Here is a 27,397-nt window from a genome sequence, read left to right as displayed (position 1 = left end):
TCTCAGCTCACTGCAAACTTCGCCTCTCAGGTTCAACCAATTCTCCTGCCTCAGCAATCTGAGAAGACTATATTCAACAAATTTTGAGTACCTAATATCAAAAAAATCCTTGTTTCTGATAGCCAGACGACTGCTTTCTCAGGCCAGTTTGCTCTAGGATCTGAAATTTTTTGAAAACCGTATGCTGGTATATTACAGGAATATACTGTATCTGTATACTGTAGAACTGGAATCATGCTACATAACAGGGCCTGGAATAATCAAAGTCACATTTACCCACATAGTTTCACATTGTCCCATATTTTTCTACCTACTCTACCAATTATTTTTGCCCTCCAGAAGTAAATGAGGCAGAGATTTGAAGGGCATCACTTTATTCCAAATTTGATCATTATTGAGGGGGATTTTTACAGTCTTCCTTCCCTCCTCCCTCAGCTGCCTCCCGGTTAGAGACACTAACAAGAATTACGATGGTCCCAAGATACTGGAGGAAGTAAAAAAGGTGAAGGCCCTACACATTTTAGTTCACGTTTGGCATGTCTTGGCCTTTACTCTATGTAAGGCAAGGAGAAAGAGACATGAAATTTAAATTACAGATTAATACAAATGTATTAGTCCATTTTCACACTGCTATAAAGAACTGCCCAAGACTGGGTAATTTATAAAGGAAGGAGGTTTAATTGACTCAGTTCCTCAAGGCTGGGGAGGCCTCAGGAAACTTACAATCACAGCAGACGGCAAAGAGGAACCAAGGCACCTTCTTCACAAGGTGGCAGGAAGGAGAATGAACACAGGAGGAACTACCAAACACTTATAAAATCATCAGATCTCATGAGAACTCACTATCACGAGAACAGCATGGGGGAACTGCCCCAAGATCCAATTACCTCCACCTGATCTCTCCCTTGACATGTGGGGATTATAGGGATTACAATTCAAGATGATATTTTAGGTGGGGACACAACCAAACCATATCATACAAGGAATGACTGAAACTAAAGATACTAATTTCCTTTCCCTTGATTGGCCAGACTGTCGTCTCCATTACTAATAGAGACCAAGCAGGCTGGTTTAATCCCATTGTTCTCTAGTGCTTTTCAGTGTTGGCCAAAATGTTGCCTCCATTTTAAACATTCTTCCTGGGAAAGAATGTCTTTCTATCATACAATTAGGGAGAAGAGAAGAGGAAGCAAGAGAAAAGTTTAAAGTGTTGTACAGAAGTTTCCAACCACAGGAGGAGCAAAACACCAAAGAAGTTGTAGAATACAGGGTGTGGCGAAGAGTTGGAGCCTACGCCAGGCTGTCTGAGAAGGCATGCCAAGCCAAGGTTCAGGCTTCCTAGGACCATGTCCTGTCTGGAGAAGCATTCCAGTCCTTCTCATCATGGAGAAATGGCCAAGCCCCGTGCAGCTAGAGGGAGGCCACATACACCACACTGTCTTTGCAGAAGGTTTCCAGGGAAAAGACAGACCAACTGAATGACCTCCAGCCCATCCTTGGCCAGAGCCCCAGGCCAGGGAGAGCTGGGCGAGTCTGTGATGTATGATCAGATTGGGGCTGGGTTCAGGTCTTAAACATTAGGAAGCCCCCAAATGCAGTGCCCGGCAGGCTTCTCTTTGTTATTGATCCCTGCGTTAACTCAAACCACACTCGTTCACCCTTCTGCAGCTCAGCCATGGCAAAGACCGTTGCTGTGCTTCCACCCCCCTGTCCAGTGGTACAGACCGGAGTCCGATGGTGACCTCCAAACACCAGCTGCCCAGTGCCTGGCCCTGGGCCAAATTCAACGCTCACTGCAAACAAGTAGACACCACGCTCAGGGGCTCGGAAGTAGCCATGTTCAGGGAAGTAGCTGCTGCCAACGTTGATGTGCGTAGAGTTGAACTTCAGTGTCTGCAGGGCAGCCGTCCCTTCTGAAAAGCTGGCATAGAAAGCCACAGGGGATCCTGAAACATGAAAGTGCTCAGTGACTCATCCCTTACACCACTGGGTGGGAAATTAAACCCTGAGACCCGCTGTCCTCACCTTATTAGCACCGGAAATAGGTCACTATTTCTAGATAACCTAGATATTCCCAACAGCAGTGTTATTGCAGGAGCAGAGCTAGATGGCCAATTCTCAGTTTTTCACTAATTGAGAGGAAGGAAAATGCAAGTCTGTTGTCTCAGCTGATTAACATTTTAACAAAACGCTGTTTTTTTTTTGAGATAGGGTCTCATTCTGTCTCCCAGGTTGGAGTGCAGTGGCAGTCATGACACTGCAGCCCCCCCCCCTTTTTTTTTTCTCATAGAGATGGAGTCTTACTATGTTGCCCAGGCTGATCTCAACCTCCTGGGCTCAAGTGATCTTCCAGCCTCAGCCTCCCAAAATGTTGGGCTTACAGGTGAGCCACCATCCCCAGCCACAAAGCGCTTTCTTGTTTGATTCCTTTTCCTTCCACCTTCCTTGAGAGACAGTATTCCTGACTGACAAAACAGGATGAATCCTTCACCGGCTGCCCAAGGTTACACGGTTTGTAAATGGCAGGCTGGGACGGGAACACGGGTCTCTGACTCCCAGGCCACTACTTGCTAGGAATCTTGAGATACTCAGGGGAAAGGGAGAAAATATCCATCCTCAAGGTAATAATAATGCTAATACTGGGAAGGTATTTGCAGAGCTATGAAGGTTGGATCCTCCTGGATGTTGAAGACAGAACCTTGGAGAAAGAAGGAAAGAGCAAGTGAAGCCAGGGAAGAGAAGCCCCTTAAAGCTGATCTTTTTTTTAAGTTGATAAATGGTCTCTTGTTGCCCAGACTGGAGTGCATTGAGATCATGGCTCACTGCAGCCTCAACTTCCTGGGCTCAAGCAATCCTCCCACCTCAGCCTCCTGAGTAGCTGGGTCTACAGGCACGTGCCATCATGCCTAGCTAATTTTTCATTTTTTGTAGAGACAGAGTCTTGCTCTATTGCCCAGGCTGGGCTCAAGCGGTCCTCCCACCTCAGCCCTGCAAAGTGCTGGGATTACAGGTGTGAGCTGGTCATCTTAATGTGGTTTTTCAAAATGTTGCACAAAGCCCTGAGATTACATATGGGTAAATTGAGTCCCAGAAAGGAAAAGCTTGTTGCTCCAGACCACACAACTAGTAAATTACCAAGCCTCCTGGGAGCAGACCTTGAATCTCTTGACTTCTGGTTCTCTGCAGGGAGCACTTTGGCCAGCCTTAGGACAGGAACACTGACAGAACACTGGTGCTGGGCCCATGCACGGGCAGAGGCAGAGGAAGCTGCCATGTGTGGAGGGTGCACAAACAGCCAGGAAGAAGCCAGTCATGCTGCCTGGCCAGCATGGTTGGGCAGGTGGGGACAGGGTCATGAGACGGCACAGGAAGGGTGAGTCCTACTTGGGTCCTGGCTATGACACTGGCCTTGGCACCAATGAGGTCATGTCTACCGTGGGGTTCCTCAACCTGCTCCCTCTGTAGGGGTTTAAAACAAGGTCCCGACTTCTTAGGTGATGAAACCAAAGCCTGTAAAGGAGCAGTTTGCTGAGCAATTACTGACTTGGCTCCCGGAATTTGAGCCTCAGCTCTTTGACTCCCAATTCAGCAAGACTTTTGAATAAAAAAATGTTGCTTTTCTCTAGTTCTGGAAGATTTTCTGAGAATTAGACAGTTGGGAATAGCTTTCCCATTTGTGTTAAGACTGTGTCAAGTCAGCTGGGCGCAGTGGTTCACGCCTGTAATCTCAGCACTTTGGGAGGCCAAGGTAGGCGGATCACCTGAGGTCGGTAGTTCGAGACCAGCCTGACCAACATGGAGAAACCCCATCTCTACTATAAATACAAAATTAGCCAGGTGTGGTGGTGCATACCTGTAATCCCAGCTAACTCTGGAGGCTGAGGCATGAGAATCGCTTGAACCCGGGAAGCGGAGGTTGCGGTGAGCCGAGATGGCGCCATTGCACTCTAGCGTGGGCAACAAGAGTGAAATTCCGTCTCAAAAAAAAAAAAAAAAAAAAAAAAGCTTGTGCCAAGTCAGAGGCCAGCCGCTGCCTCTGCAATTCCCCTAACACCCAGCAGGTGGGTCTCTCGCCTAGCCGAAGGCAGGCCTGCCCGCAGCGCCCTCTACTGGTGCTAGGCCCTTGTTCCGGCCGTTCCGTCCGGGCGCCTGCGCAGGGAGTTTCGCCGCAGAGGGAGACCCCCACCAACACAGCCTTTCGCCAGACAGGCCCTAAGATGTGGGAAGGGCTGTGCAAACTCAGAGTGTGCTTCCCTGCAGGGCACACATTCAAGCCCTACAGCCTTCCTACAGACAAATAAAGGGAAATTTGGGGTGTGTGTGTCTGTGTTTGAGACAGACTCCTACACTGTCGCCCAGGCTGGAGTGCAGTGGAGCTAACTTGGCTCACAGCAACCTCTGCCTCCCAGGTTCAAGCGATTCTCCTGCCTCAGCCTTCCAAGTAGTTAGGATTACAGGTGCCTGCCACCACACCTGGCTAATTCTTTTCTTTTCTTAGACAGAGTTTTGCTCTTCTTGCCCAGGATGGAGTGCAGTGGCGCAATCTCGGCTAACTGCGGCCTCTGCCTCCCAGGTTCAAATGATTCTCCTGTCTCAGCCCCCTGAGTAGCTGGGATTACAGGCGCCCACCACCACACCCGGCTAATTTTGTATTTTTAGCAGAGATGGGGTTTCACCATGTTGGCCAGGCTGGTCTCAAACTCCTGACCTCAGGTGATCCACCCGCCTCGGCCTCCCAAACTGCTGGGATTAAAGGCATGAGCCACTACGCCCAGCCTGGAAATTTTGTTTTGAAGGAAAACATTTTTTTGAAATAAATATCGTCATGGTAAACACATTTCCAAACCATGAGGCAAATTCTGAAAATCATCAGCATATTGAAGCCTTACACCACCACAAGAGGAAACAAGAGAGAAGTGTCAGTGTAGGTGGACACAGCCTGGACCCTGAAAATGCTGGGGGAATGGGAAAACATTGACTGCATTCCTACATGAGGTAAGCTTCGTGCTAGGTATTTGGTAAACACAGCAGTCTTCATAACACAACTTTGACGTGGGTAGGGATTCTGCCATTTCACTGAGGAAGAAACAGACAAGTGATGCCAGAGCCTGGGTGCTTCCCACTGCTCCACATTGCCTCTTGGGCCATAGGGAGGGTCAGCAGGGGCAGGGGCTGCCTGGGACGGGATCTTCAACAAGGCCTTGGACTTGTCACACGCCAGGCTGCACATGGCCATGGCCAAGATGGTGGCCTTGTACTTAGCCCTGTGTGTGGGTGGGGTATGACCACAGCTCCAAGGCCAGCCTCTGACAGAGTCACTTGAGACACAGAGCCTAGTTGTCCCCCTCCCAGGACCACACTCAGGGAGGGGATGGGAAGCTTGGTCGCACATCCCTTCAACCTCAAAGCCAGCTCCCAGGCCCAGGGCCCTGCAGGGACCAGCCATGGAGGGCCTTTTGGAGGGGAATAATGAGCACCCTAAAGACAGTGCTCCTCTGCTGCTCACTAGCTGTGCAAGCAGGAAACTTCTGTTCGTGCCTCAGTTTCACATAAGGTGGTAGTGCTGATGAGTGTGTCACTGATCTGTTGGGATGGGTCATTGTGGTAAAGCCTAGGAAGGGGACTAGCACAGAGCGGTCAGACAGGTTAACTGTATTTGCAGAGGGAATGAGCTCCTTACAGGGCCCATGGCTTTCCCTGTACAGTCCACTGAGGTGTGTTCCAAGATGTTAGCAGGTGCCTGAAATCTCAGACAGTACTAAACCCAAAAATACTTTTTTCCCCTCTATGTAAATACCTAAGCCAAAGTTTAACTTGTAAATTAGGCACAGTAAGAGATTAATGACAATAATAAAATATAAAACAATTATAACAATATACTGCAATAAAAGTTATACGAATGTGGTTTCTCCCTCTCTCAAAATCTTATTTTACTGTACTCACCTATTTTCTCATTGTGGTTAATGCAAGAAACTGAAATCAAGGCTGGGCACATGGCTCATATCTGTAATCCTAACACTTTAGGAGGCTGAGGTGGGTAGATTGCTTGAGCCCAGGAATTTGAGAGCAGCCTGGGCAACATAGCAAGACCCCATCTCTACAAAAAGTACAAAAATTAGCTAGGCATGGTGACACATGTCTGTAACTCCCAGCTACTCTGGAGGCTGAAGTGGGAGGATCAGCTGAGCCTGGGGACGTCGAGGCTGCAGTGAGCCATGATCCCACCACTGTACAACAAAGCCTGGACAACAAAGTGAGACCCATCTCAAAAAAAAAAAAAAAAAAACAGAAAAAAGAAACTAAAATCATGGAAAGTGAAACAGTAGCTAAGTGGGGCTGCAAGTGGCCGCAGTCCCTATCCACATTCTACCTAGAAACAGTGGCTTAAACGCACATGGGAATGAAGGGGGTGAGGTGAAGAGCTGAGATGCGGGGACTTGAGGGCTGCCCTGGCAGGGCAGGAGGCGCTCCCCTCTCTGCAGCAGGAGCAGTAGGCGGCCCTGGTGTGCATGTGGCCTCCAGGCTCTGCCGTTCACAGGCTATGGCACTAGCAGGTGGTTTTTGTGACTTCTCCTGTCTCCCTATAAGCCAGGTAGCTTGAGAGGCCCACACCCCTGAAAAGCAGGTGGGCCAAGGGGAAGGTGGACCCAATGAGGGTGACCGATGGCCATGCTGTTCTCTTTCTTCCTGGCCCTCTTGGAGGCAGAAGAGCTGCCGCCAGCCCGCCCTGGCCTCCTAGACTCGTCCAGTCTCCCCGGTCCAGGAACTCACCTGTTTCCCAGAGCGCCGCGCCCAAGGCACCTGACACAGGCCCTGTGCTGCGCGTGTGCACCAAAGGCTCCGCTTCCTTCTTGTCCCTCTTCCGGGGCGCTTCTAGGCCTTTCTGCTGCTTCTTCCCTTTCCTGCTCAGCATGGTCTGCAGCTTCCCCAGGTCCAGGCTGACGTTGGCTTCCATGAGCCCTTGGAAGTTCCCAAAGAGGCTGTGGAAGAGCCGTTGGTGCTGCTCCAAGCTGCGCTGGGTGGCGAAGAGTGCGTCTTGGAGGCCGTCAAGGGAGGCGTTGAGGGAGGCAGCCCCGACCCCGGCCTCAGCCTCGGCCTCGCAGCACCGCCCGACACGCTTGACATCGTTGCTCAGGCGCTGGAGCTCCCGCGCCAGCCCGGTCAGGGCGGTGGTGGTGGCCTCCTCGCGGCCTGCGTCGTGGCTGGGCTCCAGGTGCTCTGCCGGCCGCGGGGGCTCCGAGGCCTGCTCCAGGGCCGCCACTCGGGCGGCCAGCTCGTCCCAGCCGAGCACCTGCTCCTGCAGCCCGCTGGCGGCGTCCTGCAGGGCCACGCGGATCTGCTCATAGGTCAGGGGCAGCGGTCCCGGGGCCTCCTCAGACATCTCCTCCAGCACCTCCTCCCCGAAGAGCGCGGCTAGCACCGCCTCGTGCCGCAGCGCGTCCTCCAGCAGGGCGGCGAAGGCGCTGTGCAGCTGGCGCACCTCGTGGCGGGCCTCGGCCGCGGCCGCCTTCAGCGCTCCCACCTCGCCATCCAGAGCCTGCACTTGGCTACGGAGCCGCGCTGTGGCCGCCCGCGCCCGCTCGCCCTCCACTTTGTGAGTGTCCACAGCCAGCGACACGGCGTCCACGGCGCTCTGCAGGGCCTGCAGGGAGGAGCCGTCCAGCTGCCGCCGCTCGTCTAGACTCACCTGGGTCTCCTCCAGGGCACGCGTGGCGTCCCTCTGGCCCTCCCGGATGACGTCCAGGTCTAAGTAGAGCTTCTGGCAATTGCAGTCCTTCACGTACTTGATGAGGTCGGCATGGCCACCCTGCAGGTGCTGCAGCGTGAGGTTGAGCTCCAGGAGCTGCCGCTCCACCTCCTCTTTGTTCTCCTCCATGATCAGAGACTTCTCCATCAGGATCACGCGCAGCTCACGGAGCGCCGTGTGGTTCACCTGCAGCTCCTCCACCTGCCGCTCCACCTTGCTAATTTGATCGAAGGTCTCATCCGATTCGGAGTACAGTTCCTTGATCTCATCCACGTGCCGGGTCAGGGTGGCCCTCATGTCCTCCAGGGTGTACTGCAACTCCTCCTCCCTGCGGGCCGTGGTCATGTGCAGCTCTGAGAGGTTCCTCTGCAGCTGGCCAAGCCTGGCCTGCAGGCTCTCCGGCTCAGGCCTTGCCCCAGCCTGGGGCCTTGCCAACACTAGGCTGCCATTGGTGCCTGGGGCCTCCTGAGCCTTGTGCAGCCTCTTCAATTTGGTGTCCACATCAGCCTGGAGCTCTGAGATCGAACGGTGCAGGGTAAAGTGCTGGGCGTGCAGGCGATCCTCCACGTCCTGCCGCAGCTGACCCACTCTCTGAGCCTTCTCCTGGACCTTGGCCTCAAATTTGGCACCAAGCTCCTGGAAGTCAGCCTTGGCCACGGCACTGTCCTGGACTCTCGAGATGGCCTGGCGGTTGGCCTCCACATTAAGAGACAGGTTTCTTATGGCCTGGGAAAGGCTGTGCAGGCTTTGGTTAAAGCTCCTCCAGATGGGGCTGAAATGCACTTGCAGGAAAGTGTCCACGTGGGGTAGCAGCACCTGCTCCAAGGATCTGTCAGGGAACTCTGCAACAGACGTGTGGTGTGACACAAGCCCTGCAGGAGCAGACATTCCTCCCAGGCTGGGACCAGCGGGGTCCTCCCCTCCTCCCCTCAATGTGACCAGGTTCTTCCTCAGCCCCTAGAGCCTGCCACTCACCGTGCCCTGTTTGATTTGCTTCCATCATTGCAGCTGTGAGGTTACCAGGCAGGGCCTTCCACAGGCCTGGCAGGCTGTCTGCCACCTGGTGAACATCATTCTGGAGATCTCCCAGAAGGTGTTCCTGCTGTTCCTGTTGCACCTCAACCTCACTGATTGCTGCAGCCAGGTGGCCTAAATCACAGCAGACATAAATGTCAAGGGCTAACTCACCAGGCCTGGGATGATCACGAGGTTCAGAGAAGGATCGTTGAGGGCTGAGAGCAGGGAAGGTAGCTGCTGATGTCCTCTGAGCAGGAGCTTAGAAGCCTTAAGCCCCTGGAGGGCAAATGCATAGCAAGTGAACCCTCATCCTGCCTCCTACACCCACAGCAGACATGACTAATCAATCATGGTCCACTCCCCTCCTCAGCACATGCACATGGCCTCACAACTTCATTCTTGGCAGCCCTTGTCAATAGATACTTCACCACAAGTGGGGAGGGGGCAGCAGGGAGCCCTACCGTGGTGCTCATTTGCTTTCTCAATCTTGGGCACAGCCTTGAAGGGCCCTGCTGCAAATGATGTCTTTTGGTGGGTTTCCTGTGCTGACTCCAAGACCAAGGACAGTATGACTTCCTGGCTCTGGTTAGGGCTATGGGGAAGGGTGAGAATGCTTTTTCCAGGCACAAGGGTTTGTGTGGTTCAGGGGACAAGGAAAGTGTCAGATGAATCAGTACTTCCCAGAAGATGAGGTGAAGGAAAAGGGTGTCTGTGCTTGGCCAGCAGGCAGCTGGGGGCCCTGTGAGCCTGGCCTTCAAGGTGCTAGGTGGTGCAGGCCACAGAGGAGGCCTTGCTGATTCTGGAGGCAAGGTTTCCCTGAAATGGCACTGCTGTATCACAGGAGAAAGGGCCAGCTGGCTACGTGGGCCCCAGCAGCCTGCCTGCCTGTCTGCCTGCCCCTTCCGGAAAGCAACACACCAGGTTCCAAGCTGACTGGTCCATCCCCAGGTTCCTGGTGGCTGTCACTAGGATCTGCAGGCTCAGGAATTGCCATGGAATCTGCAAAAGAAAGCATTAGATATTGACCCCAGTGGTCAGAGGAGCTGCTTCACCTTGGGGATCAGAGGTCAAGTGGGGAGGGGGGCAGCAGGGAGCCCTACCGTGGTGCTCGCAGTTGGGGCCCGTGTAACCAGGGCAGCACCTCCAGGCCAAGGACGTCAGCACCTTCTGCTTGACTTGGTACACTGGCTTGTGGGCCATGCGGTACCTGGAGGAGGAGGAGGGCTGACTCAGTGACTCCAGGGAGGGCTCGCTCCAGGCCTGGGCGAATGGCCCACCCTCCCCTACTCACATGACTTTGACTCTCTGGCAGTCTGGAGCTCCCTGCGGACATGGCTGCTGTGAGTGGATGAGGAATTTCTCTGTTTTGCAAAGAGCTAGTAGGGTGACCAGCTTGGACATCGGGTAGGGGCACCAGTTACTGGAAAACAAGCAAGAGGAGAAGGCTGCTGAGCCACGCCCAGGTCAACAGGGGTGCCAGTGCAGAGCCGCCGGTCCCTACCTCCTGCTGGAGCAGTGCTGGGATTCTGGAATCCATTATCTTGTGAAGAGAGCCCTCTGCATTATTCATCCCTGGGCTCCAGAACAAATGTTTCACAATCCCTACCTGCAAAGAGGGCACCTGCTCCACCCCTTCCCGAAGCCTCCCTGAGCCAGCAGAGAGAGGCTGAGAAACCCACCAAAATCTAGAACTGTGAAAAGCATTTCCAGGGTGATGACTGTTTTAGCCAACAAAACTAACAGCCAGAGTGTGGGGAAAACACCATGTGCACTGCAGCTGTCTGCATGGATTCCCTTTGGTGAAGTTAGCGGCAGAGCCAGAAAGCTCTCACTGTTTCTCCTGCTACCAAGGTGCAGCTGGGGCTGGAGAGTCCTGGGTTCGAATCCCTCACGCGTTCTGTGTGACCCCCGAGTGAGGCGCTTAGTGAGCTTCTCTTTCCCTGTCTATACAATGGCGATGGTAATGCCCTCCTTTAAGTGGGCAGAGGAACACCAGGTGCCTGGCTCCTGACAAGTGTTCTGTGAACACAGCTCCACTGCCCCATTCCAACTGCCCTGGCAGCCTGCCCAGTTGCTACTTATGTGAGGGACCAGCTCCCTGGCCATGCCCATTAGGATCATTCTAGAAAGGGACTTTCAAACAGTTGTCCTAAGGAAAGGTAAGCAGCTGGGTGGAGCAGTGTCCTCTCTGGGATGGCCACCACATCAAGGTCATGCAAGGTGGTTGGAGGTCACACTCAGTATCCTGCACACTTGAGAGGTAGCCCCTCCATCCTGGCCCTTCACCAGCATGCACTGTGGTGATCCCAGGAGCGGGGGGACGCTCAGGCTGACGGAGCCCCAGTTCACTGACCCAGCAGCTGACTCCACGGGGTCAGTGGCAGTGGTCAGAGAGCCCTTCCCCAGGCAGCCAGCTCCCAGAACAGAGCTCATCAAAGTGGCAAGTGGCAATGATCTCCGTGGCACAGTACAGCTCAGCTCCTCTTGGGTGCCCGGTGCTGCGCTCAAGCTCAGGGTGTGGATGTGGAGGTACAGACTTTCCCTTCAGGGTCCCCAGGGAGAGCGGCACTCTTAGAATGGGTGAGAGGTGCTCGGATCTGCAGAGACTTAGGAGAAGGAGCTAATGGGGCTATGTCTTAAAGCCAGAAAGTTTGATGAGGCACCGGATGTGACAGGGGTGCATGGGGGTGAGGAAGGGGCTGCAGAAGGAGGCTGGGATGAAAGGAGAAGCCAGACCTCAGCGGAGGAGCTGGCTTAAGTCCTGAGGGCACGGGAAGTCATGGAGGGGTTTCAGCAGGGAAGTGGTGTGAAAGAGCCACCCTGGTTCCTGGGTGCAGAGAGGTTGGGAGGGCAAGATGTTGGCAGCTGTGTCCAGGGTCTGGGGGGAGATAATGGCAGCTTGGACTGAGTGATGGTGGACGTGGGAGAAGTGGCCACATCTGTGAGCTCTTAGAAAGCAGCGTTCAGAGGCCTTGGTGATAAAGTGACTGTCAGTGCCGGGATTTTAGTCTCTGGAGCCGGTTTTTGTCCTGGGGCCGTCAAGCACTGTCACACAGGGATATGCTGGGAAAGGCAAGGGTGGGGGATTCGAGTGACTTTTTTTTTTCTTGTTTTTGAGACGGAGTCTTGCACTGTCGCTTGGGCTGGAGTGCAGTGGCGTGATCTCGGCTTGCTGCAACCTCCACCTCCCAGGTTCAAGTGATTCTCTTTGCCTCAGCCTCCCAAGTAGCTGGGATTACAGGCGCCCGCCACCACACCCGGCTAATTTTTTTGTATTTTCAGTAGAGACAGGGTTTCACTATGTTGGCCAGGCTGGTCTCGAACTCCTGACCTCATGATCCACCTGCCCCAGCCTCCCAAAGTGCTGGGATTATAGGCATGAGCCACCGTGCCCAGCTGAGTGACCATATTTTGAGTGCTGAGCCCCTAGCCTGCTTTACCCTCTCAGCAGCAGACTGGAAAAGTTTCTCAGGAAAATGAGCCAGCCTGAGAGGAAAAGACCCAAAGCTGCTGACACCAGGGGTTCTCCCATAAAAATAGCCAACCAGAAGATCCTATGACAAAACGGGTCAGAAAAGGGTATTCATACACCCCAGCTTCCAGTCAGTTTCTCAGTCTTTCTCAAGTGAGCAGACATCCAAGATTTACCTGAGAAACATTGTATTCCAAAAGAGGGCCAGGTACAGTGGCGCATGCCTGTAATCCCAGCACTGTGGGAGGCTGAGGTGGGAGGATCCTTTGAGCCCAGGAGTTTGAGTCCAGCCTGCACAACATAGTGAGACCTCATCCCTACAAAAAATTAGCCAGGTGTGGTGGCACATGCCTGTAGTCCCAGCTCTTCAGAAGGCTGAGGTAGGAGGATTGATTGAGCCCAGAAGTTCGAGGCTGCAGTGAACCATGATTATGCCACTACACTTCAGCCTGGGTGCAGAGCAAGACCCTATCTCAAAAAAAAAAAAAAAAAAAAAGAGGTCAAAGTGGGCAAACAGAAAAATACCAACTTGGACAAAAACCAAGCCTGCGTAAGGAGACAAGAACCACTCAAACATTTGCACTAAGATTTCCAGGTTGATAAAATAAATTACTGCACCCAAGACACAAGACCAGGAAGCTATGAAAAAAAAAAAAAATGAGGGGGGGATGGGAGAGGAAGGGTGAACATTCAAAGAACAAAAAAGAACTCTTGGAAATTAAAAACATAACAGTAGAAATGAAAATAAATTTAATGGTAATGTCAGAGGGTAAAGTAAAGAAATTTCCCTAAAAGAGCAAACAAAGAGATGAAAAATTGGAAAGAGAAAAGAAAAATAGAGGACCAGTCTTGCAAATGTAACATTGAAATAGTACAAATTTCAGAAAGAGAGAACAGAGGGAGGAAATCATCAATGAAAAAAAATCAGGTTGGGCATGGTGGCTCATGTCTGTAATCCCGGTATTTTGGGAAGTTGAGGCAGGAGGATCACTTGAGCTCAGGAGTTTGAGACCAGCCTGAGCAACATGGCAAGATTTCAATCTCCACAAAAAAATGGAAAAATTAGCCAGGTGTGCTGGTGTGCACCTGTAGTCCCAGCTCTTCAGATGGCTGAGGTGGAAGGGTCCTGTGAGCCCGGGAGGTTGAGGCTTCAGTGAGCTATGACTGCGCCACTGGACTCCAGCCTGAGCAAAAGAGCGAGACCTCAACAACAAACCAAAAACAGATTCCGGAAGTGAAGGACTTCAATTTCCAGATTCAAAGCAGCACCAATTACCTGCAATATGATGAAAATACACTTATATCAAAACATGTCATCATGAAATTTTAGAACTCTGGGAACAAAGATGGTCTCTACATGCTTCCAGCGAGGAAAACCAAGACAAACACACGCATACAAAATCGGTAATTGGAATAGCTTTGAACCTCTCAACAGCAATATTGGAAACTGGAACACAGTGAGGATTGCATTCAAAATACGGAAGAAACATAATTTACAACCCAGAATCCTATATCCAGCCTAACTATGAATCAGTGTGGGAGTGAGAATAAAGACATTTTCAAATGACCCAGGTTTCAGAACATTTACCTCCCATGTATCCTTCATCAGGAGACTACCTGATGAGCAGTGGTTTGAAATATTGCCTGCACATCAACACCATCATGCAAGCCAGATGTGGTGGCTTGCACCTGTAATCCCAGCTACTCAAGAGGCTGAGGTGGGAGAACTGCTTGAGGCCTGGAGTTCAAGATCAGCCTGGAGAACATAGTGAGACCCCATCTCAAAAAACAAAACAAAACAAAACAAAACAAAACAAACAAACAAACAAAAAACCATTGTGTGGCACTTTAAAAATAATAGTCTTGGGGCGGAGTGTGGTGCCTCATGCCTGTAATTCCAGCACTTTGGGAGGCCAAGGCAGGGGGATGACTTGAGGTCAGGGGTTCCAAACCAGCCTGGCAAACATGGCAAAACCTTGTCTCCACTAAAAATACAAAAATTAGCTGGGCATGGTGGTGCACGCCTATAATCCCAGCTACTTGGGAGGCTGAGGCAGGAGAATCACTTGAACCCGGAAGGCAGAGGTTGCAGTGAGTGGAGATTGCACCATTGCATTCCAGCCTGGGTGACAAAGCAAGACTCTGTCTCAATAATAATAATAATAATAATAATAATAATAATAATAATGTCTTGGGCTAGGTGCAGTGGCTCATGCCAGTCATCCCAACACTGGGAGGCCAAAGCAGGAGGACTGCTTGAGACTAGGAATTTGAGACCAGCCTGGGCAATATAGTGAGACTTCATCTCTACAAAAATCAATAAAAAGAAGCCAGGCACGGTGGCTCACGCCTGTAATCCCAGCACTTTGGGAGGCTGAGGCAGGCAGATCACGAGGTCAGGAGTTTGAGACCAGCCTGGCCAACATAGTGACACCCTGTCTCTACTAAAGATACAAAAAATGAGCTGGGCATGGTGGTGGCGCCTGTAATCCCAGCTACTTGGGAGGCTGAGGCAGGAGAATTGCTTGAACCCGGGAGATTGTGGTGAGCCAAGATCGTGCCACTGCACTCCAGCCTGGGTGACAGTGCGAGACTCCGTCTCAAAAATAATAATAATAATGATAACAATAAAAAGAAAGAAAAATAATAGTCTCCCAGACCCCCTGAGGTTAGGGCCTGAGCACCAGCATTTTAAGGCTCTCTGGGTCATTGCATGGCACACCCAGGATGCAGAACCGTGGTGCCACAGGAAACACTCCAACAAAACAACAGAGAAAATCAAGAAAGAGAAGGCACGGGATCAGGAAACAGGTTCCAACATAAAAACCAGGTGAAGGGAACCCCCAGGACGACAACGGGCTGTGGTATGAGGGCAGCAGTCCACATTGGAACATACCTGGAGGCTCTGGGAGCCGCATCTCCAAGAAGACGCAGCTGCTCCGACACCCGGTGTGAATGAGAGTGTAGAGAGCAGATGTGGACAACTGGCTGAGGGTGTGGAGTTGAGTTAGTGATAAAGACACGGAATAAGCAAAAGAAAAAAGCAAGACACATGAAATTTTAGAACTCTGGGAGTTCTAAATTTTTACTACAGGGAAAACAAAAAGTGTGCAAGGGGGCAAAAAAGTTTCACTTTAGTTCAAGGCTTAATGCTGAGCAGTACATGTGGCCCTATGAATACATGCACATGCATTTGCTTTGGGGTAGGAATGAGATCTGACTCAGAGATAATGCTATCTCCATCCCAGCTACTCGGGAGGCTGAGGCAGGAAGATCGCTTGAATCTGGGAGGTGGAGGTTGCAGTGAGCCAAGATCGCGCCATTGCACTCCAGCCTGGGCAACAAGAGTGAAACTCCGTCTCAAAAAAAAAAGATAATGCTACCTCCCAAGAAGCAGCAATGCAAGCATGTTATTTAGTGATACAGAGGTAAATGCGAAAGAATCACCTGCAAAGTTGAAAGTCATTGCCTTTGGGACCAGAGGGAGCTGGGGCTTCTGACCGTCTCAACAAGCCTTATAGAACCAGTTGACTCCTAATCAGGAGATCAAAAAATTTTATTTCTAAAGGTACAGTTAGTAAATATTTGACACAAGACCAGCTACATAATCTGCAAGGCCCAGTGCAAAATGAACACGTGGGGCCTCTCCTTCAAAAAGTATGAAGAATTTCAAGATGATGACACCCAGGGAGGAGCCCTCCAGAGGGCAGGGCTTTGTGTGTGACCGCACAGGTCACATGCCCCTGATGCTGGCCATGGTTTCAGGCTTTCCAGGCCACATGAACTCTGTCCCATCTACTCAACTCTGCCATTGTACCACAAAAGCAGTCACTGACAATATGTAAATGAACCAGCCTGGCTGTGCTTGAATAAAACTTTGTTAGCAAAAAGAGGTGAGGGGCTGGATTTGGCCCACTCCCCTGCCTATGAGTATGTATAACTAATAAAAATGAAACTTTAAAAAATAAATAAAATCATTTTCATCAGGAAAAGAAAATGCAGATGAATAATCAAGAACATTTTGGAACCCGGGCACAGTGACTCATGCCTGTAATACCAGCACTTTGGGAGGCCCAAGTGGGTGGATCGCTTGAGTCCAGGAGTTTCAGACAAGTCTGGGCAATGTGGCACAACCCTGTCTCTACAAAAAATACAAAAATTAGCTGGGCGTGGTGGTGCACACCTCTAGTCCCAGCTACTTGGGAGACTGAGGTGGGAGGATTGCTTGAGCCGAGGAGGTGGAGGTCGCAGTGAGCCGACATTGAACCACTGCACTTGAGCCTGGGCAATGGAGCAAGACCCTGTCTCAAAAGAAAAAAAGAAAGAACATTTTGGAAGACAACAATGAGTAGGGCGTTTCTCTCACAACTATCAAGACTGACTCCAAAGCCAAGGGATGAAAACGATGGGTGTTGGCTCAGGATTTGATATGCCAGCCAGCCAATGGGAACAGAGACCAGGAAGGGGCTGGTGTATCTCCAAGGAATCAGTCAGCGTAAAAAGGGGCCACCTCACCATAAGGATGGAAGGAAGGAATGCTCACTCAACACTGAAACAGAGGGCTGGGAAGGCGCTGGCCCCAGAGCTCAGGAGCCACAGGTGACAGGCTTGCCTGCACAGACACCCACCTGGGGCCCCATGGAAACTCCTGGAATATGGGCTCAGTCCTAGGGAAAAATCTCTCTTAGACCAGTGGTTCTCAATGGGAGGAGAGGGGACTTTCCCCAGATGCATTGTCACGACTGGGTGGTGGGTGCTACTCACGACTGGCCGTCTCATGGGCGGGGCCCAAAGATGCTGCCAAATACCTACAATGCATAGGACATCTCCACACCCCACAGCAAGGAATTGTCTAGTCCAAAATGTCAGTAGTGCCAGGGTTGAGAAACTCTCTCTAAACAAAGTTCCATTCCTCGCAAACCTCTGACCTACTGCAGAGGGCCTGGAAGGCCTGTGCCCCAGGCACGCCTGGCCTGGGCCAGTCTGCTAGGAGTGACTGGGACTTTCCACCTCAAGCTCCTGGAAGTGGAAACTATGCCGCCCACCCTTCCTGCCCAGGAACTTTCTCCGCTGACCTGCCCAGACCCTGGGCTTCAGCGCCGCTATTCTCTCTGCCCACACTCCCCGCCCTGGGCAGGCCCTCCCTTGGCATAGTACAGGCTGCTGGCCCAGAACCCTGGGAACATTCTTGACCTTTGCTTTGGCTTCCTCCAGCTCTTGGCAGCTTCTTGCTGGCCCTTGATGCCCATGCCCCCGGCCCACCTTGCTGAAGCGCGCAGTTTTCCCTCTGCTCCTCCATCTCAGGCTGGCTTCATCTTTGTGCCCTCCCTTGGGGAGTCCTGCTGGGTGCCCTCATCTCCCAGTGGCCAACCCAGAGTGAATGTGGGGCTCCTCTGGCCTGGTTTGGAGCTGCCCTTGGTCTTCTGTTGCCCCAACCTGCTTCCCCACCCAGATGGGAGGGTATGTGGACTTCTTTGGAGCTTTAAATGGAAGCTGGGTGGCCTGTGCTCTCCTCTCCTCCTCCTCCCTGAACCCACAGTGACCTTGAGCAAGGCACATCCCCCGTCATTGAAATGCGAAGAAGCTGCGCGTCTGCGGCAAACAGAGCAGAGCGGGTGTTGGGGGGAAGGGGAGGGAGCCTGTAGGTGGGGAGGGCGCATCCATTATGCAGATTGTGTGGAATGCCTTCCCTTCCCCAGCCAGGAAACGCCCTCCCAGGGGCCCTCAAGTTTCCTTGGCAAGGAGGGCGTGTTCTCAGCAGCCTCGCTTTCTGATGCCCTGAAGCCAGCCATTAACCTGACCATTCCAGGGGAGAAACTCACAGGGTTTTGACCTTGAGTCAGAAAAGGGCCTTGGCAGAGAAGCCCGAGGCTCTCTCAGGGGCCAGCCCAGAGCCGAGAAACCCTGAGCGTGGTTCTGGAATCTTCAGCTCTGGCCAGTGGGGGCTCTTCCCTGTTGATGCCAAGGGCTCTGTGCCCGGCAGGGATCGGGCATGGGGGTGAGGATGGGGGAGGAACAAGTGCAAAAGGTGCATCGTGGCTTGTGTTCCGCCCTGCTCCTGTGTGACCTCTAGCCATATGCTGGACTCCTCTGGGCCACAAGCTCCCAGCTGGGAAAATCCCAAGGCTCCTTGTGTGAGGGTCAGGAGAAGCCTGAGGCTGGTGACTGGGGCCAACCAGCCTGCTGGCAGCAGCATCCTCTACACAGTCACCCTCTTGGGGGGACAGGACAGAGAATGCCTGGGTGGGCCCCGGCTCTCGCTGTCACTTAGGAGCTCTGAGGCCCTGGGGGGCATCCCCACCCCTCTGAGCTGTCACAGCAATGTGATAGATAGGACACCTTGCCTGGGGCTCAGCACGGTCCCTACCACAGACTGAGTTCCACTGGGACAGCAAATCCTGGGTCTGAGGCGCCCACATTCTAGACATCCCTGAGTCAGGACACAGAAAGAGCCTTGTCCTCCCAGAGTCCTAATGCTCAGGCTGCTGACTCCCTGGGCTGGGCCCCTCAGGGTCCCTCGCGACCTAAGAAGCAGTTAACCCCTTCACCTCTCCACCGCAGGGAAGTCTGAGGACATGGTGGTTCTATTCAAGCTTTTCCTTGCAAAGGGTTTTACTGGGGCCTGCATCCAGGGCCCAGCCTAGCCCTGGGGCTCTGGAAACATGTGAGCGGCAAAGGCAGGGCAGAATGCCTGACTCTGGCAGCCGAGCCTCCTTGTGATGGTGTCGATGTCACCACCCCTGCTAGTGGAACCCAATCTGCCTCCCCTTCCCCTGCCGCAGGGACGGGGACTGGAGCACGCTTCCGCCTCCCTGGTAACAGGAGCACGGGAAGCAATCAGCCCAGGAAGCCGTGGCGTTTCCTTCCTTTCTCACCAGCCCATCCGGGCTTGTTGAGAGAGCATGGGCTTGTCCTGTGGAGACTGCAGCTTCTGGATGTGGGAAGGAGAGCCTTGCAGGCAGGGGGCTTCCAGGCTTGGGACACCTGGGCATTCCTGGTCCAGGTACATGCATCCTCCCACTCTGAGAACCCCCAGAGAAGGACTGCAGGGCCCCTGCAGGGCTGCCCGTCAGCAGTTCCCAGACCCTCACTCCTTGGGGCTAAGGGAGCAATGTCTCCCACAACCAAGACCCCGGGGAGGAAGAGGAGCAGCTCCCTCCTCCCTCCTGTCCACCGGGTCCCCTCATCCTCCCTTTCATCAAAAGAAGGAAGGTGGCCTGAGACTCAGGCGTGGAGCTTCCTTGATGCTGAAATCAGAGCAGAATGTCTGGATCCACCCTGCTCCTGCCCTGCACCCCCTCCCCGCCCCACCACTGAGAATCACCTGCGCTTCCCAGCGCTGAGCAGAGTTGGTGGCAGGCGGGAATGACGTTTTTCCATGGCCAGCTGCTCAGCCACTGCTCCCCACACCACTGCCACCAGCCCCTCACTAAGGGGCCTCTTGCCCCTCCCTGGTCAAATCCATTTTCAGGAAAGGACCCAACAAACCTGCAATTCAGAAGCCAAATGAGACCTCTCCCAGGCAGGTCCGCTCTGCGATGGCGGCTCTCATACACCTCATAGAAGTGTAAGTTGGCCCCCCTCACTCCCTACATCCATGTAGATGCCCTTAGCCAAACAGGTCTGGTGTGCGGGGGCAAGAGGGTGGGGGTAGGAACATCTGGGGGTTGGGGCTGGCTCCGAGTGCTGCAAAGAGTTGACTATGAGCTCTGGAGTCAGACTCAGATCTTGCTCCTTAGCTGTGTGACCTTGGGCAAGCCCCTCAGCCTCTCTGAGCCTCGGGCTCCTCCTCTGTAAGTGGGGCTGTTGGAGGGATGAATTGAGATACACATGGCAAGGTGCCTGGCCCCGAGACTAGCCCCGTAAACAGCATGTGCTGCTCTGACTGAGGGGCAGTTGGAGATGCGGGGGGACTTACAGGCCCAATACCTCATTAGCAGGAGGGGCCCTGGCCCTGTATAAATAGAATGTTGGAAAGCTGTGTTCTGGGTCCAGTTGCAAGACCATCCTGCCCACTTGCAGGGTCGCTGAGGCAGAGCTCCCTGGATTACGCTGTGGAGAGCAGGGTGCCCTCTCTGCTCACTGCTGGGCACTCAGAGTCAGGTCCCCAGGGAACTCAGATCAAAATCTGAGGGCAGCCTTGCTGGGTCTCAGCTTTCAGAATTGATTTCTTTCGAAGAACAGGAGGCATGGCCAGGCCAGCTGGCAATGGCTTCAGCCACAGTCCCCCAGTGCCCCATGCTGGGTGATTGATGGTAGGAGCTATGCCTCCCCGCCAGCCCCCAAGCCCCATTCCCTGCCATGGCTCCGACAGGGAACTCCCTGTCATTCTTAGGTGGATCCTGAAACACCCAGTCCAGGCTAGACTTGTTCAGCCTCACAGCTGGCCCAACAGATAGCTACGATTAGCCCATTTCACAGATGTGAGGTGAGGTCTAGAGAGGCTCTGCTCTAGCTAAGCTGGGACTCAGATCCTACTCCATGACCTCTGCCAAGGTCCAGGCCCTCTTACCGTCCAACGGGGTCCTTGCCGGTGTCCTCAGCCTCTGCCCTCCAGACCCCAGGTAGCCTGGAGCTCTGCAGATCCGAGAGCCTAGTACTGGGAGCCTGGGCCCATACCCCTAGCAGCCCCCAGCCCAGGGGGCCCCCAAGGCTGAACAGCAAGCTCAGGATCATCTTGGCGGTGGGGCAGGCTCAGCTCACACTCAGCCTTGGCAAGTGGCTCCAGAAACTGCTAGTGACGTTGTCTTCAAGTTAAATCTCAGGAGGAAAAGAAAATATGAGGACAACAAAGAGAGGAAGTGGCTTGGGCCGGCCTACCCGGTGGGTCTTGTCCTGCCCCCCAGCCACCCTGGCTGGCCCCCACAGGCGCTGCCAACCACACAAGCCAGTTCCTATCCCTGAGGACTTGGCTCAGGGGACTCTGGGAATGTGGTAGACACAGTGGGTGGCCCCACCAAATGCATCCTTATGGGAACCTGCTCCCTGGGAGCCATGAAAAGAGCATGGACTTTGAGGTAGGGCCATAGGAAGTGGTCAGGTCCATCTTGGGGGACCTGCTGCCCATCCACACTGCTGGCCGGGAAACGGGGGGCACTTCATGCCTCCTCAGCACCTTCAGCTCAGAGAAGGGAAGGGACTATTCTGGGGTCACACAGCATGCAGCCAGAGGCCAGGACATGGGGAAGTCCTTCATTTCCCCACCCCCACCCACCTCAGATCCTCCAACCAGGGTCTAGCGGCATCCAGGATGCTGGTGGGTAGCTGCACAGCACAGGCCGCTGGAGGTTGGCCACTCTCACCTGACAGGCCTACGTGGAGCCCTGACCCCTAACTGGGATGCTGGGGGACATTGACCAAGGCGCCTCCCCTCTCTGTGCCTGTCTGTCCAGTTGTAGCATAGACACAGCACCCCCAGGGCCAAGAGCACCCAGCTAGAGCTGCCCCCATGGGTGGGCAGGACAGCAAATGAATGAGGGACAGGGATGGGTTGGGAGGTGGCTAGCCCCCTCCAGCCCCTGGAGGGCACAGGGCAAGAGAGCTGGGCTGAGCCAGCAGGAGCCCAGGGAGCCTGGTCTCTGCCTTCCTATCCTGGAGGAAGGTGAGGCCGAGCCTCCTTCCCTCCCTCCTTCTCTCCCTGCCCCCACTGCACGCGGGGCTGGCTGTGCTCCAGCTGGCCTCCGCATCAATATTTCATCGGCGTCAATAGGAGGCAGCAGGGACAGCCGCTGCGGCAGCACTCGAGCCAGCTCCAGCCCGCAGCTCGCAGGGAGATCCAGCTCTGTCCTGCCTGCAGCAGCCCAGCCCTGCACACCCACCATGGATGTCTTCAAGAAGGGCTTCTCCATCGCCAAGGAGGGCGTGGTGGGTGCGGTGGAGAAGACCAAGCAGGGGGTGACGGAAGCAGCTGAGAAGACCAAGGAGGGGGTCATGTATGTGGGTAAGTGGGGCATGGCAGGGTGGGACAGTGTGGTGGCCAGAGGATGAGGTGCCCAGTTACCTTCGCCAGACCTTACTCCCCAGCCCCAGAGAGGCATTTTGGGAGGGGGTGAGGTCCTGGCTATTAAGGTGGGGTCTCCAGACCCTGGAGCACCCACAATGCCCTGTGCACACCTACGTGTGTTTGTCTCTGGCCTCCTCGGGGCCTCTGGGTGTCAGAGACCGCAGACAGGGCTGGCTACCTGTCTGTGCATGCACAAAGACATGCCCAAGCACACCAGCCTACCCTGAGCCTAGAGCCCCTGAAGCTATAAGCAGCCTGTGCTCAGGTGACCCCCACCCTCTCCACACGGGAGCGACTGCAGCCAGGCCACGGATCCCCACCCTCCCCAGAGAGAAGGGGTGGGCTGGGGGATGAGACCTAGGCTCAGTGTTCCCTCCCCCGCATCCTCTCCTGGCGCTCTCCGGAGGAGGAAGGGGAGGTCAAACCAATGACTCAGCTCTGGCCCGTCCTGTTGCTGCTTCTGAGGCCCGGCCACACCCAGGCAGGGGCTGGACCCTGGGTCTAGTCAGTGTCCCTACCTCAGGCCTGCTCTCTCTTGTCCCCCACCTTCTGTCCTGTCCCCTTGCCATCCATCCACTTCTTCCAGACACAGCAGGAAGAGGCCCTCTGAAGGGGCTACTGGCCCGCAGACACCATCCTCACTCCCGCCCCGCCCCGGCCCCCACTGCCAACCCTGCAGCTTGTCCAGCTGTTCTGTTGTGTTTGTCCTGACCGCCTACAACACCTGGAGTGGGGTCTGGGCTGACGGCTCCATTTCCTCCCCAGGAACCAAGACCAAGGAGAATGTTGTACAGAGCGTGACCTCAGGTGAGGAGCCTCAGGGCCAGGGGACACATGGGGGCTGGGACCCCTTGGGCTCCTGCATCCTAGTGCTTGGGCTCAAACCTAGAGTCCTGCCTTACCCCCAACTGGGGTCCCAAGCCCTGCAGACCCTTGCAGATCATGAGGCTAAACTAGGGTGGGTGTCTCCTTACCCCCACCAGCATCAGAGGTGCCCTGGAGTCTGAGGGGAGGGTCCCAGCAGAGCCAGGGCTCTGAGCTCCTGGTAAGGGGCTGGGAGCCTGACTCCAGCAGGCCTGCCTGGGGGCTGGGGCGGAGGCCAGTCAGTGTCCTCCCGCAGTGGCTGAGAAGACCAAGGAGCAGGCCAACGCCGTGAGCGAGGCTGTGGTGAGCAGCGTCAACACTGTGGCCGCCAAGACCGTGGAGGAGGCGGAGAACATCGCGGTCACCTCCGGGGTGGTGCGCAAGGTGAGCCCGGGCCCTCAGACCCTCAGTCCTCTCCTGGGCCCAGAGAGGCTGCTGGGTAGAGGCGGCATCACTCCACTCCACACCCCAGGAAACATGACGGGGGGCTGGGGCTGGCTTCAGTTTGAGCACCGAGCACGGTGGGGTCCCTGTTTGCTGTTCGACCTGCATTCAGGTCTGGAATCCCCACAACCACCCCATCGGGGGGACTTGGGGGCCCATCTTATAGACAAGGAAAGTGAGGCTCAAAACCACTCTTTCTGGACGGCTCTCAGCATTTAGGAGACACCACATTTTATAAGTGAAAACAGGGTCCCACATGGTGACAGACAGCCTCCCGGGCAGTGGTCACCAGGCCCACCAGGGGCTGAGTCGCACTCGTCCAGCCCCCAGGGCCCAGCCTCCCTCCCTGCGCTGGGCGGGGCAGCTGCCTTCTGCTGGGAGCCTCAGGGAAGCAGCGTCCCCTGGTGGTGGGAAAGCAGTGCTGGTTCTGACCCTACCCTGTGCAGCTGCCTTTGCGTATGTGTGCGTGCACTTGTGTTAAGTGAGCATGTGGGTGCATTTGTGTGCAAATGTGTGAGTGTACATGTGTGTGAATGTACACATGTGTGTGCGGCCCAATAGCAGACAGCACAGGAGCAGTGGTGCGCTCCCCAGGGACGGGTGTCTGCTGGGTGAGTTGTCCCAGCACCTGAGACACAGCAAGCTCTGCTTTATGCATTGTACGCTTATTAGTTCGTTTAATAGACACAAAATCCCATGAGACAGTGTGGAAACTAAGGCCCAGAGAGATTAATGTGCCTAAGGTCCCATGGCTAGTTCATGTGAGCTTGGAATTCCCGTGAGCAGCCTGTACTCTGAGAGACCTTGTGGCAGTGTAGGTGCTGGCCTGGGCTAGGATTCCAGCCTGGGAGTGGGGTGGGGGAGCAGTGTCCAGCTCTCCTACCTGCTGCAGACCTCCTAGGTGGTGGAGTCTGAAGCTCCCAGCACTGAGAACCCCTGCATTGGGAGTGGGTGGGTGGAAGGTTGGGGGCTGCCCTACTCCTCTTGGCTCTGGGGCAATGCCTAGGTGTCTGCTTCCAGGGCCAGCACAGGGTCTCCATGTCCTTGGAGCTGGCAGCTGCTCCCTCTCCTAGTTTCCCTTCCTCGTTGTATGACCTCGAGAAGTGAAGGAACCTCTTTGGGCCTCTATGTCCTCATCTGCAAGATGGGGGTGAGAGTGTCAGTCTCCCTGGGCTGTGTGATGAGGCAGGGCCATGACCTCCATGAAGCGATTCTCCTGGTCTATGTGAGCAACCAGCAGAGGAAGGTGACCATCATCATCATCATCATCATCATCATCATGTGTCCTGGGCAGAATACATAGAGCCCCAGGAGGCCCCTCCCTCCTCACCCCCAGCAAAAGAGACGCTGGGGTGAGAGTGCCCGGGCATTCCTAGTGAATCCTGGAGCAGGGCTAGTGAGCCCTTGGAGCCACCTCAAGGGAGACTCATTTCCTGGTGACACCCAAAAACCAGTCATGACTCATCTCCCAGTGAACTATGAAAGGCCTCAGCAGGGACTATCTAGCCGCTCATGCCCTTGGCCTCATGATCAACCTTAGGGCGGCAGGACTCAGCAGGTGGCCACCTGCCCTGCCCCTGGAGAGCCTGGCCGACTCCAGCCAGCACAGCACTGCCCTTTTGTGCCCTACTCAGTCAAGGGGCAGGATGGCCCTGGGGCAACACAGAGGTGACAGGATACCCCCCACCAGAGGCAGGTGCTGAGGCCAGAGTGCAGGCCAATCACCAGTGTGGTCCTACATACCCAGCTGTCATGATCTCTCATGCAAGTGTCTGGCTGGCATGGAGTGCAGGAGATAGAAGAAGATGGGAAGTGGGAGAGGATTGTGTAACCTCTGCTGGCCCTGACCAGCCTGAGCCCAGAGCCTGTCCAGGAGGCAAGGAGAGGGACCCATGCTCCTCGGGACTGAAGTGGACCTGGAGCAAGCCTGATCTGATGCCGACACATCCCACCACTTTGAGCTCGAAGGCCCTGAGCTGCATGCCAAGCCTGCCTGGCCTCAGAGTCCCTATGTGAACACCAATCGGCCTTCCTTGTAGGGCTACTGAGGTCAGACCTGGGGCTTCAGGGGCCTCTGCCTACTCTCACCCCCACTCCACCCCACCCAGGTTCCTCATCAATGAAGCCCAACTAGGGGCTTCCCAGAGACTGGGGACCAGCTTGAGGGGTGAAGCTGGGCTCCAGGGTACTTGGTGCCCCTGGAAGGCCTCGGCATCATCAGACAGAGCCCCAGATATTGTCTGAACTGCACACCCCCAACACCTCCAGCCCCTCCAAGTACAACAAGGCCATGAGGGGCCTCTGCTCCTCCCTGAGGCCAGGGAAGACAAGGCCCTGGTTGCAGGGCAGCTAGGGGTCTCTGCATTCTCTACATGGTCTCATGCCCCATTTTGTCTCCTACAGGAGGACTTGAAGCCATCTGCCCCCCAACAGGAGGGTGAGGCAGCCAAAGAGGAAGTGGCAGAGGAGGTAGGAGCTGGGCTTCTGGGGTGTACCATGGGGGGTGTTCCTGGGTAGAGACCACATCCCCCACAGACTCACTGCTTCCCTCCTGGGCTCCCAGGACCCACCAGACCTTCCACAGCCCCCACAGGGATTGTGGGGAGGGCTAACCCTGAACCTGAGTGGGAGGTCCCCCCACGGATGACCCCTCAGGCATAAGGCACAGGGGACAACCTTTCCCAGCTGACTCAGGGTGGCCCATTAGGGCTGGGGCCCAGAGCTGGCTGTGCAGATCATTCTCTCTCCCAGGCCCAGAGTGGGGGAGACTAAGAGGGCTACAGGCCAGCGCGGACGCCCTGAGGAGCGCTCCTCTGCCTTGGACACCATCCCCTCCTAGCACAAGGAGTGCCCGCCTTGAGTGACCTGTGGCTGCCCACGCTCCTGCCCTCGTCCCTGGCCACCCTTGGCCTGTCCACCTGTGCTGCTGCACCGACCTCACTGCCCTCCCTCGGCCCCACCCGCCCTCTGGTCCTTCTGACCCCACATGTGCTGCTGTGAATTTTTTTTTTTTAATGATTCCAAATAAAACTTGAGCCCACTCCTGCCATGCTTCCTCTGGGTGCTGTGTAGCTTGAGGAAGGGTCCCCAGGTCCGCCCAGGAACAGGAGCGAGTTCAGCCTGTTGATAGGAACAGGTATCCTACAGGGACACACACACGGCATTCATGGGACCTGTCAGAGCAGGCACTGCCTTCAGCAACACCCCCAACCCACCCATTGCCTTTAACATGGAGGAGGCAGCACTGCCTTCGGCTCCCCAAGACATTCGACAGGACTCACAATCCCATCCACAGGACAGCTTAGCTCAGCCTCAAGGTACCCCCCACCTGCCTGCTCTGCATTCCTGAGGATCCCACTGTCAGCAGGAAGCGAAGATAGGCTCCTGGGCCTCCCTCCATGTGTGGCCTGGGCTCCAGGGTCGCATGAGGAACAGGGCCACCTAACATCCTCCCTGGAGCAGACGATAACTTTCAAAGATGGAGAAGTCTAAACCCAGTGAGGATCCCAGGAGAGACAGGAAGTGACCCTGTGGCGCCTCCCACCTGGCCCCACCCAGTCTCATGCTCCCCACTGGACCTGGAGCTGGGTACCCCTTGCACCCCTGCTGCACCCAGAAGCCTGCCACGTGCCACTGAAAACACAACAGCGGAGATGCACGAGTCTGCACCTTGAAAGAAAAGTGGTAAAAAGCAACAGCTGCTGAGTTCCTTGCAGGCGTTGCCTGGGCACTGTTCTGAGCACTTCACCTTATTCAATCCTCAGAACAAACCTCTCAGGTTGGAGCTGTAGATCCAGGTTTTGCTGAGAAGCACAGGACCGGGCAGACGCCCAGGTGGCTCCCCAGCCCT

General features: G+C 54.7%; 2 protein-coding genes across 9 annotated transcripts; one reads left to right on the top strand and one right to left on the bottom strand.

The window, feature by feature from the left end:
• Positions 1-357: 357 nt before the first annotated feature.
• Positions 358-21,233, bottom strand: MMRN2 (multimerin 2). Of its 7 annotated transcripts, none has more exons than XM_017893267.1 (8): positions 20,749-20,804; positions 15,684-15,770; positions 10,056-10,184; positions 9,865-9,971; positions 9,683-9,763; positions 8,723-8,896; positions 6,772-8,619; positions 787-1,946 (listed from the first exon to the last, which is right to left on the bottom strand). In XM_017893267.1, exons 3-8 carry the CDS (start codon positions 10,163-10,165, stop codon positions 1,564-1,566), a joined length of 2,703 nt encoding a protein of 900 aa, XP_017748756.1. In that variant the 5' UTR covers positions 10,166-10,184; positions 15,684-15,770; positions 20,749-20,804; the 3' UTR covers positions 787-1,563. The 7 variants fall into 7 exon arrangements, with proteins under 7 accessions (XP_017748753.1, XP_017748756.1, XP_017748757.1 ...); XM_017893268.1 differs by lacking the exon at positions 20,749-20,804 and adding an exon at positions 17,499-19,093; XM_017893264.1 differs by lacking the exon at positions 15,684-15,770 and having other exon boundaries at positions 358-1,946; positions 6,772-8,589; positions 20,749-21,233.
• SNCG (synuclein gamma) lies at positions 19,160-26,594 on the top strand. 2 transcript variants are annotated; one of them, XM_017893271.1, is made up of 7 exons: positions 19,160-19,239; positions 19,708-19,803; positions 21,946-22,176; positions 23,005-23,046; positions 23,360-23,487; positions 25,951-26,016; positions 26,299-26,594. In XM_017893271.1, exons 3-7 carry the CDS (start codon positions 22,056-22,058, stop codon positions 26,317-26,319), a joined length of 378 nt encoding a protein of 125 aa, XP_017748760.1. In that variant the 5' UTR covers positions 19,160-19,239; positions 19,708-19,803; positions 21,946-22,055; the 3' UTR covers positions 26,320-26,594. The 2 variants fall into 2 exon arrangements, with proteins under 2 accessions (XP_017748760.1, XP_017748759.1); XM_017893270.1 differs by lacking the exons at positions 19,160-19,239; positions 19,708-19,803 and having other exon boundaries at positions 25,951-26,594.
• Positions 26,595-27,397: the final 803 nt, after the last annotated feature.

Source organism: Rhinopithecus bieti, unplaced genomic scaffold (assembly GCF_001698545.2).
Source record: "Rhinopithecus bieti isolate Rb0 unplaced genomic scaffold, ASM169854v2 scaffold_23869, whole genome shotgun sequence".
NCBI classification, from domain to species: Eukaryota; Metazoa; Chordata; class Mammalia; order Primates; family Cercopithecidae; genus Rhinopithecus; species Rhinopithecus bieti.
Note: the sequence above shows the minus strand (reverse complement) of the source record. Positions and strands in the feature narration are given on the sequence as shown.

Bases quoted from the DNA above. Each gene is read 5' to 3' on its own strand.
- SNCG (XM_017893270.1), top strand. From the start codon at position 22,056: ATGGATGTCTTCAAGAAGGGCTTCTCCATCGCCAAGGAGGGCGTGGTG. The intron at 22,177-23,004 runs GTAAGTGGGGCA...TTTCCTCCCCAG, and splicing joins GGAGGGGGTCATGTATGTGG to GAACCAAGACCAAGGAGAAT. The intron at 23,488-25,950 runs GTGAGCCCGGGC...TGTCTCCTACAG, and splicing joins CCTCCGGGGTGGTGCGCAAG to GAGGACTTGAAGCCATCTGC.
- MMRN2 (XM_017893263.1), bottom strand. From the start codon at position 20,912: ATGATCCTGAGCTTGCTGTTCAGCCTTGGGGGCCCCCTGGGCTGGGGG. The intron at 8,897-9,682 runs GTGTGTTGCTTT...GCTGTGATTTAG, and splicing joins ACCAGTCAGCTTGGAACCTG to GCCACCTGGCTGCAGCAATC. The intron at 8,620-8,722 runs GTGAGTGGCAGG...CTGCTCCTGCAG, and splicing joins AGCAAATCAAACAGGGCACG to GGCTTGTGTCACACCACACG.